At 39.2% G+C, this 9,809-nt stretch overlaps 1 protein-coding gene across 2 annotated transcripts in view; it reads right to left on the bottom strand.

Annotated features, from left to right (window-relative positions):
- Positions 1 to 2,972: 2,972 nt before the first annotated feature.
- The window catches only part of RPF2 (ribosome production factor 2 homolog), a 242,505-nt gene continuing 235,668 nt past the window's right edge, over positions 2,973 to 9,809 (bottom strand). For both annotated transcript variants that reach the window (XM_048937275.1, XM_048937274.1), the window contains 4 exons: positions 9,152 to 9,251; positions 4,933 to 5,035; positions 3,816 to 3,960; positions 2,973 to 3,666 (listed from right to left, as the gene is read on the bottom strand). In XM_048937275.1, the coding sequence (XP_048793232.1) occupies positions 3,487 to 3,666; positions 3,816 to 3,960; positions 4,933 to 5,035; positions 9,152 to 9,251 (528 nt within the window). In that variant the 3' untranslated portion in view covers positions 2,973 to 3,486. The remainder of the gene's footprint in view (positions 3,667 to 3,815; positions 3,961 to 4,932; positions 5,036 to 9,151; positions 9,252 to 9,809) is intronic.

Here is a 9,809-nt window from a genome sequence, read left to right as displayed (position 1 = left end):
TATACATCTACTAAGTTCTGCTCAAAACCTTATCTCTACTTCCCCCTGTCAAGTAGACAGTCAGTCTTTCTTTGTGCTTATCTTAGAGAAGAGGGCAGGGAAGATCAAGTAGACAGAACAGGAAAGTCATAAAGAAAGAGCAACGAACAGCTGTCTTAGAAGTTTATCAACATATATCTGCCATGTTCACTGCTCCAAGTAGATGATTCCCTTGCTATTTAGAATACCACTTAACCCAAGTTACTTTTAAGCTTTTTCTTCGGGCAGTGCTCCTATCTATTTCCTTGTCCACAAAGCACTGATCTCACCCCTGCCCTGAGATCACCCTGTGATCTCTGAAGTATCAATTCCCAGCCTCCTCAGGTAGGTCACTTAGAAACCTCATGCCCTCCTCAAAACACCTTTGCGGGTTCTTCCCTGGAATAGTGCATAAATGCACAGCAGAGTTATTCTTCCTCTAAGGCACTAGTCAGATTTTTTCCTTTGAACATCCATCAGTTTAGAAGGGAATCCTACACAGGCTTCATATTCAGGTGCCTTGTGTCTTCTTTTCCTTCTAAGATTTTAGGGAATGTGACTTCTGCTACAACTCACTGAAATCCCTGTTTCTCAGGGATGTATCAGCCTTACTTAGAAGTACTTTGGCAATGTCCAAGAGGAGACAAGCTACACTGGAGACACAGGAAAACTATCTGCACCACATGTAGTACACACATTCACATACATTAGGTATGGCTATGTTATTATATATAGCTCGCATTTTTCCACTTCCTTTAATACTGAAAACGTCTCTAACAATTCTGCTCTAGTTTCCTTCAATTTGACAGCATCTGAAATAAGCAACAGTCTTCAGCCTTGTTTTTTTGCTGGCTGGACAACACAGCAGTCAGTGCTGTACCAGCTATGGCTGGAGTTTGGCTTCCCTCCCTTCAGGCTCTCTTCTAACCCTCCCCAGCTACAACCATATTAGTGGGGGAGGGAAACCCATCACAGTCAAACCCAGAAAGCACTCAGTGAAAACAAGTAAGGTTGCTAAGGAACCATCCAGATAAAACTCAAACCCACAAAATTTGGGCAACAGGAAGAAGTTCACACGCTGGCTGCAGACAGACACTGCTCATTCCCCTCAGTGCTCGCTCTGTCACGTTGTACTAACAGAGATGGAGGCTGTTATTGCTGTGATCCTATGTGGGACTAATTGCCAAAATTGTGGGAATTCCAACAGCCCAGCATATGGCATCACTCAGTATTTACCTGCCCCTCCTCCAACCTTTTTTTGAAATCATTCCATACAAAAAGAGCCAAGTAAAATGTAATACAGTTAGAACTCATTGTACAACTGCATCATTACCTTTAATCACAGCAGCCTCATTAGCAATAGCAGTGAAGGTGCCAGCAGCACAGCACAGCAGCACATAAACCATAGGGATGCAGAAGACACCAACCCCTGCCCGTGCCTTTCTGCCAGCTCAGCTCAGGACAGTGCGAGCATGACTTCTCATCTGCAGCTCCACCTCCATTCTGCTGTGCAGGTACAGCCTCTGGAAGCACGCCTTGTCAGTGGGGAGCTTTTCCTCCAAACCAAACTCATCTCTGCAACCCATAAATAAAGCTATGTCCAGTGCACCACTGGAAGGTAAGGAGACAAAAAAAGGAGAGGTGAACAAAGCAGTTGTGCCTTGCACATGCCACAGAGCCCTGGGGGCCATGTTTATGTGCTTTCAGACCTACAGAGCTCCAGATGCAAGGGGCTCAAAGGCTGCCCTTTGAGCACAGCATGTTCTGTTCCCCACGCACACACCTACAGTGCAGCATCTGACAAGTTTCCTCATGCTTTAGAAGACTGTGAGAAAGAAGAACATGTAACTATAAAGTTGTTATATTTAGCCCTCGTATCTCCACTTACCTTGAGTCAAGCCAGATACTCAAACCACAGAACTGCCTGCCGTGCAGAGGTGCCATCTTGCATGCTGTAGAACAGAGATCACATTTGCCACCCGTCTCAGGGCTTAATCGTTGCTTTGCAGCAAGGCTGAAACTTCTCCAAAACAAATGTGGTGAGTTCAGGATGAAGCCAAGCTAGCAACCATCTCCCTGCACACTGAGAAACTCACAGTGCCCACTTTGCACCAAGACAGCACCACTTTGACTAATACAAAGTACTTAGTAGAATCAGCACAAATTTCAATCCCTGATTGCAACATAACTTGAAAACAATTTGTATTAAAAAACACAGCCCAACAGTGAAAAATACTTTTAGGGAAAACATTGAAGATATATGCTTTTCTTAGCTAAATGACCTCAAAAAGACCCCAGACTTTCAAAGCCCTTTCTTTGTCATGCTGCAAGTTTAATCAAACCAAACGCAGCAAGAACACAGCGTGGCATTTGCACAGCCAGAGTTGCAGCACAGCTCTTGTACAAGGACAGCAAAGCTGCCCAACAGCTTCCATCCAGGAATGAGGAGACAAGTAAAAATAACAAACGATCTCCTTCTGATGTGACATTTCAGCTGACAAAACTTTAAGAGAACTGAATGGATAAGAAAGGACTGAAGAGCAAACTTGCAGCATTGCTGTGTTCATCGTGTACATAAAGTGCACATATTTATAATAATTATAGAATCCTCCCCAACTCACAAGCATAAACATAAGCAGCTCACAAACACAGGTAAAGGAGACTTGTAACTTTCATGGTTGCTTCACATACTGTTAAATAAAGCATGGTAGAAATAGTTAAGATCAGCAAAAATACTAACTTACCTCTGCTTCTTCCATTCTGGGCGCAAATCAAGCATCAAAGATTGAAATTCAAACTGTTAAGGTTTCATTTATGCCTAAAGCAAACATCAGGTACTTTGCTACCATGGTGATGAACACAGCAAAAACACCTTAATCACTTCTGATTCTGCAAATGTTAAGGAGGGCTTGGTGCAACAGTTAAGAGTAATCTGGCATTAGACACGTTATGGGTTCATACTTTAGAAAATGGTTTGGAGTTTATTAAGTATTGCAATTGTGCATAAACCGAAATACATCAGCAGTAAATGAACACAGAAGTCATGCTGCACACATTATGTGTACACATTATGCTGGTCCTGCAAAGAATTTATAAGATAGGTTGACTGATCAAGGTTTCCCAACATTGTAACCATAAAACTGTTCGGGAAATGAGTCACCTGCTTAACCAGCACATGTTTGCTCATATCAAGAGAATAAATATGCAGCTTTGGAAAACTAAACAAGTTACATCTTGTGTTTTTTGTTCCCCCCCCCCCCCCCTTCTAAATAAGCAGGTTCTAAGCTAAAGCTCAGTAACACAATGTTCCCTTTAAAATGACAAATCATAAAATAAATTTTTGTTTTGTTTTTTAAATATAAAACCAAAGGTAAAGGCAGCTGAATCCTTTGTGTTTGTCACTTTTATATTACAATTTACATTAAAAAAAATTAAGATACAAATAGTTTTCAAAGTTATTCCACACTATCACACAGATTTTGTCTTTTTAGGACTAATACCACCATCTTCAACCGACTTCTCTGCTGGTCTCTTTTTTAACCCCTTCATTTTTCTTGTCTGCAGTTTACTAAGATCTTGTTTCTGCATGTGGATTCGACCATAAGTTGTACCAAACACATCATGGGAGATGTTCTTTTTCTTCTTAGGCTGTAAGGGAAGAACATCATCAGTATTTCTGAGCAGAGCGTGGCTGTAGCTGTGGTGAGAAGCCAGGCATCTGCCTGTATAATCATCACCAGTAAGCCACCAAATCAAGTGCCTAAAACAAAGGATGCACATGATCCCAAGGTATTTACCTTTAGGGCTTTGGGTTGTTTTAAAGATAGCTTATAAAGGTCATCTGAAGCTAAATGTGTTCTCCTCATAACCAAATCTAATGAAGGTCCTATATCTTCCAGTTCAATTCTTGGTATTTTACAGCCAGATTTCTTCAGGAGCACCCTAGAAGAGAAGAAAAACAACAACATTGTCCTTTGTGATATTTATCTGTCTTCCTAAAGGGCAGTTTCAATCTTGCAGTTGGGAAGATCATTAAAAACAACTGCTACTGCTAATTCTATTATTGAGAAAGATGTCTATCAATAAGAATTTATAATTCACTTCCATCAAAACATGAATACACTCAAAATATGCTCTGTTTAGCCTTTGGTTTTTTTTTTTTTAAATGGGATTACAACTGTTAAAACTCAATTATACTACCCTAAAAAGCCACACCATTCCATAAAATCAAAGTAATGCCCTGTGTATTAATAAACAGGGAAAGAACAAAAATGCTTTGAGCATGCTTTGAGCCTCGGGCAAGAAATTTGCTTTTCTTTTTGTGCTGTTTTGCTGTGTGTGTACTGTTTTTTGTTTGTTGAAGAATGAGACTGTAGACAGCTTTTTTTGTTACAAGAGAAATCAAAGTCACACAGAGTACACACATTTTCAGCACTCGTAGCCCACAAAGGAAAGGCCATGAACTGTGAGAGCAAATGCCAGCGCAGGAAGAAAGATTATCTCATCCTGCATGTTCCTGTTTTCCCTTCTGTATCTCTGGCTACAGCATACTTCCTGCTGTTCTTCAACAGTCCCAGAAATCAGCCTGACAACAAGACCAAGTCTATGAAGCCTAAAAAGGTACTCCAAATTCATCCCCAGGTCTAATTTGCAACACCTTAGCAGTCCAACCATGGGAGAACAATCCTCCTAGCTAGAAGGAAGAGCTCAACAACAAAGAAATGAATATGTTTAAGTGCTTTCCTTCTGCCACACAAGTTACTCTGAGTTACAGTGGAACACCTCTACACAGCACATGTTTTAAATGCAGTTCGCTTCTGCTCCAGGCAGTTCAATTACAGAATTACAGGCTAAAATTTGGGAAAGCTTGACAAGTGTACCTAAAGAGCAAACACGGATAGAATGCACACTCACTTGTAGCTTCTCATGTAAACTTTCCCATCAACAGCTGTGAAATGCAGAACGTGTTCTAACCCAGCCAGACGAATGTTGGGCACAGTAGGACCTCTGAAGAAATCTGAAAAAAATATTTAAAAGTAAGTGTCCAATTTCTTGACTGAAAACAAAGCCAGGAAACAACTGTAACAAACCAGCTCATTTCATAATGGATCCAAATGATAGCAGCGAGATAAACTCCTTGACTCTGAAGATTCTCTTATGGTATCAGAAAGGGTCTTTGTTTGTGAAACCAAGTGCGTGTAGGAATCCTGAGAGGAACTCTTCCCAGAGATAATACAGAAGCAATGTACGTATATGGGATCTAAACCCAAGCGCATGGACAAGAACAAATACCCTTTCAGAGCAGTAATTCTGTGTTAACAATCTGATTGACGTAGCAGAATAGTCTATCCCTCTATATTTTTTAGCTACAAAGTCCTAAAACTAAATGCATCTTATTTTATGTTTGGGCCAATTCATGTTCAGCTAAGCAGATCAGTGTGGAGAAGCCATTCATTCAGATGTGTTTTTAAGACAGCACTCCAGACTCTTAACCCGAGTCAGATTTGGAAGAACATAAAGAAGCGATAAAGACTTGTACAAAACAGAACAAAACTATTTTGTTTAATCTTATCTACCTTCCCTCTCAGTGACTTGGGCAAGAAAGGTTTGGTACGTAAATTCCTTCAAGCCTCCCCCACAACAAAGAACTTATGTTCTTTGAGTAAGAGATATTTGTCATCACAATTAATGTTTTCTCTATTTAATAAGCAAAACACACCTATAAAAAATAAACACTAGAAATACTTGCTTAGTTTGCAAACAGAACACCAAAAGACAAGTTAAATATAAAATAAGCCATCTTCAGTCAGCATTTTACGTGAGGCTATGAAAAGTACTGTGCAATCAGTGTCTGAAATAAGCACAGCAATCTGTCCAGCAGATGCAGGGGGTGGAAAAAAGAATGTGACCTTGAGTGAGGGAACAAGGTGTGCTAATAAACATTAACAGTGCAGTGCTGAAACATGGGAGAACTGCTAACAGATGCAAAACACATCAGTCTCTTCCTGTCTCATTTCAGGTTCCTCAGCTAGTCATCTTTTCCTCCATTAGCTTTTTCAAGAGTATCAGCATTGGAATGGCATCCAAAACAAAGTCTTGCTGGCATGTATCAGTTGGAGTCTATCCAGGAAATTTTCTTGGTCAGTTAAATACTCTCACTCCTCCTCTCCTGGGTTGAGTTTGTAGTTATGGAGAAAAAGTTGCAAATAAAATATTTTGTTCACTTTTTGCATGTACTTTTCCCTCTGACTCCTGCTCTGTGGGTTCACAAGTGTACATTTACAGCACTTCTACTGGCAACACTTCTCTTTTAGCATTTTCCTGTGGCATCAGACATCCTTTTACCCACAGGATGATCTCTTCCAAACAAATGCAGGTGGTCAGGAATTTCTGTTTCCTGGCAGTGTTCAACAGCTGCAGAAACCTTACACTTCAGTGCATCCAAAGAGCTGAAATTTTTAATGTTTCTTAATTTACATCTCTTGCTTTAGTTGGACTAGAATCTTGCTTTCTCCTCTCTTTCCATTCCCAGTTCTTTCTCCCTCAACACATTTCCAGAACTTCTGGTTTACTTTCTTCTGCAGAGGGCTTCACAAACCCAAATTATACTAGCCTATACACTTCTTATATCAGTTCATACGCAGAAGGTGGCAATACTGTAACCTCTGAAGCTACAATTAGCATTAGAGGAGTTTAAACTCTATCCCAGACTTTCCAGACTTTTTTCCCCAAACATCCCCTTTCTTGACCAGATGGAACCCAAAATCCCTGGGATGGTCAAAAGTCTGTGTGAGGACAGCAGTATGAAGAACAAGCCAATCTAAAACTGTAGTAGTCTCAACAAATCAACAGTTTAGAAAGTGTATACGAAAGCCATGTAATGCCTAATCATCTTTAGGACCAAAGTGGTATGAAACAGCAAACTAGCCAGCAGGCAGCAATTTAAGGGAAGAAATACTTCATAAATGCAAGCATAAGTAGTTATTAGAGTTTCATGAACTGTGTTCCAAGAACTTACACTGAAAATGGATTCCTGTCCTACTACCTTGTTAGACAATGAAAACAGAGAAAGAACAGCATGTCTTACATTCCAGGCTTCTAAAAAACAAATTCAGCTGCCATTTCTATCTTCTAAATAAATTCTTGCACTTCACATTTTAAGCTGGCTACAGTGTTTGCTTGACATGAAGACAGTAAATCACCCTTGGTTTTTAATTCTACAAAGAAACTGCTGTAAGGTGATACTCCTAACACGCACAATCCCTCTTGGTAGCACAAAAGCCAATGAAAGCTTGGTTGTTCACCAGCATCACACTGCTTGGGCAACAAGAAGTTGCTCGCTATCTAATATTCCCACTGGGATTTCAGCAGATCTAATACTGTAACAAACTACTTGCTGTTGTTAAAGGCATTTTTCTTTCTTAGAAATGAAGTCTGAGCTTAAAAGCACTATCTTGTGCAGGAACAGAATGAATCTGTTCTCCCCTATCAGTTAAGAGCAGTCAAATTATCAACCAAATTATTTTAATTGGTTACTGATAGATTCAAGTCTTCATATGACTTAGCCTTCCCCTTTTATCTATTGTCTTTCATTTAGGTTCCTCACAGAAGTCAACAGAACATCAGGACCTGGAGTACTTGGAATACATGCAACATATTTGAGTACAGTTGACAAGAGAGTTATTACATGTAAATTAACAGAAGAAATGACATGCGAACATCAAAGTAAGAGAACAGGAAAGACTTGCCAGTTCTTTGGCAACTATCTAATGATGTGTGCCTTCTATTTAAAGTATCAAGTTGCTTGATAATGGGGTAGATGAAGACACCTGGATGCGAATCACCAACACTGTGCAGGTGTTGGAACGAGATACATCTTAGAAAACAGAACGGGTACATTCTGCAATGTAAATACTCATTTACAGTGACACAAATATGCATTAAACTCATTAATCTTCATGTTCAGTGGTCACCCAACTTCAAAGGTCCATAAGCACAGTGCTAGTCTTTCATATGCCCAAGGACCACTCAGCTGTATTGAAAAGATAGAAGTGTTCTCTTCTGCTCCCTTTTAGTCTCACTGTAGATGAAACATCCTGCTTTAAGGAATCAAAAGAGCAAGTGAGAAAAGATAAAATCTAAGGTCACTTTCTAAAAAGCAATGATTCTGTCTGTTTCCCTAGAAAAGGGAGTCCAATCGTTATTTACATAAAAGGAAGATCTTACAAAGATGGAAGATTATGAAACAGTACAACCCAAGAATGGAACTGGAAGAACCTGCCTGCTCTTCTCAGGCCAGTTTCACTTCTACTTAAGCTTATAGAAGTAATATACTGTTAAGAAAGCTGTTATGAAGCATTAAAAAAACACACCACTGTAACAACCTTTTTGTTTTTTGGGTTTTTTTTTAAGTGTGAGGAGACACTGCACCACATGACCTGCAAGTCCTAGGAAGTTACCCTAAGAAGTTTCATTATTTTTTTGTAGCTCCTCAGCTAAAGTCAAAAGTTAAAGCGTGCTTTAACTTCTGACACTTCCAACCTTGAGGTAGAATAAAACACTTCAAGTCATTCCGTTCATTAAGATCTCAGCCTGCCTGGACATTATGGCACAGCTATTATTTACAGCTAGTTTTTAATGCACGCATTCATTCCAAATACTCAGATCAATGGCACTGTTGTGAGAACTGGCCAAATTTCCAACAGAAAATGCTTTCATAATAGAAACACAGGCTCAATTATATCAACATTTTCTGTAAGCAAAAACATCCCACTTAATGAAATTAATCCACTGATTCAAAATTAGATATTCATTTTGTCAGGAAAGTAATGTAGCAGTGTAATTTACAAGGTAAATACTTTTTTGAAAAATGCCAAAATTCCCCATACAATCAACACTGTGAATATTAGTGAGCATACATTTTCAACTTTGGGGTCTTTTAGGCTAGTTGTCTTCATCAGTCACGATGATTACTTAACTCTAACTTCATGCCACGTGAAATTTACAAGTGCCTCTCCTCTTGGTTTCCTTCTGGGTCAAACAGGAGCAAACAATTACTGACAAGCCACTGTTTCCCAATATCATACTGCGACAGATTTATGAGATCCCACTGCTCAAATAATAATACACTGACCAATAAGAAGGCTCTTCAGTCTCCTGTATTCTTCATTTAAATCAAACGTGTCACCAGCAAATATCAACATAGGTTTTGTTCCTGCAGGACATTTGTTGTTCTGTGGGATAAGAATTTTAAAGCAACAAAAATTCAGACTGTATTAGGGAACTGATTATTGTATTAATGGCTGGTTATCCATTCAACACTGAATGAAAAATGGTGACTGTAATCTCTAGACTGAACAGACAACTTCTTTTCTTGCGACATGCATATGGAAAGATGTTTCTAAACAAATGATTTGTATTACCAGGTTTTAAAAACATATTCATATAAAACATGCAAAATAACTCCTTGCAGTGAAAACAATTAATTTGACCACAACTGTGAACAAAAAAACTAGAGATAAACAGATCTGCTGTACTTTGATACTGGAGAGTACATGAGAAAAGCCAAAAGAATAGTCAACCACCAAATTCTGATTTTGACCAACGTACACAATTACTTGATTAGAACTTCCCCACCATAAACACTACAAACAATCTGACTTCAAGGAAAAGGTTCACATTTATAAAAGGTGAATTTTTTTCGCTCTACCTCTGGACAGCCCTGCAACAAACTAGTGAAAGCAAGGGCCATAAATTTTCCTTATTTTTGCAGCATTTGAAGTATTTGGAAC

Source organism: Lagopus muta, chromosome 2, assembly GCF_023343835.1.
Source record: "Lagopus muta isolate bLagMut1 chromosome 2, bLagMut1 primary, whole genome shotgun sequence".
NCBI classification, from domain to species: Eukaryota; Metazoa; Chordata; class Aves; order Galliformes; family Phasianidae; genus Lagopus; species Lagopus muta.
Note: the sequence above shows the minus strand (reverse complement) of the source record. Positions and strands in the feature narration are given on the sequence as shown.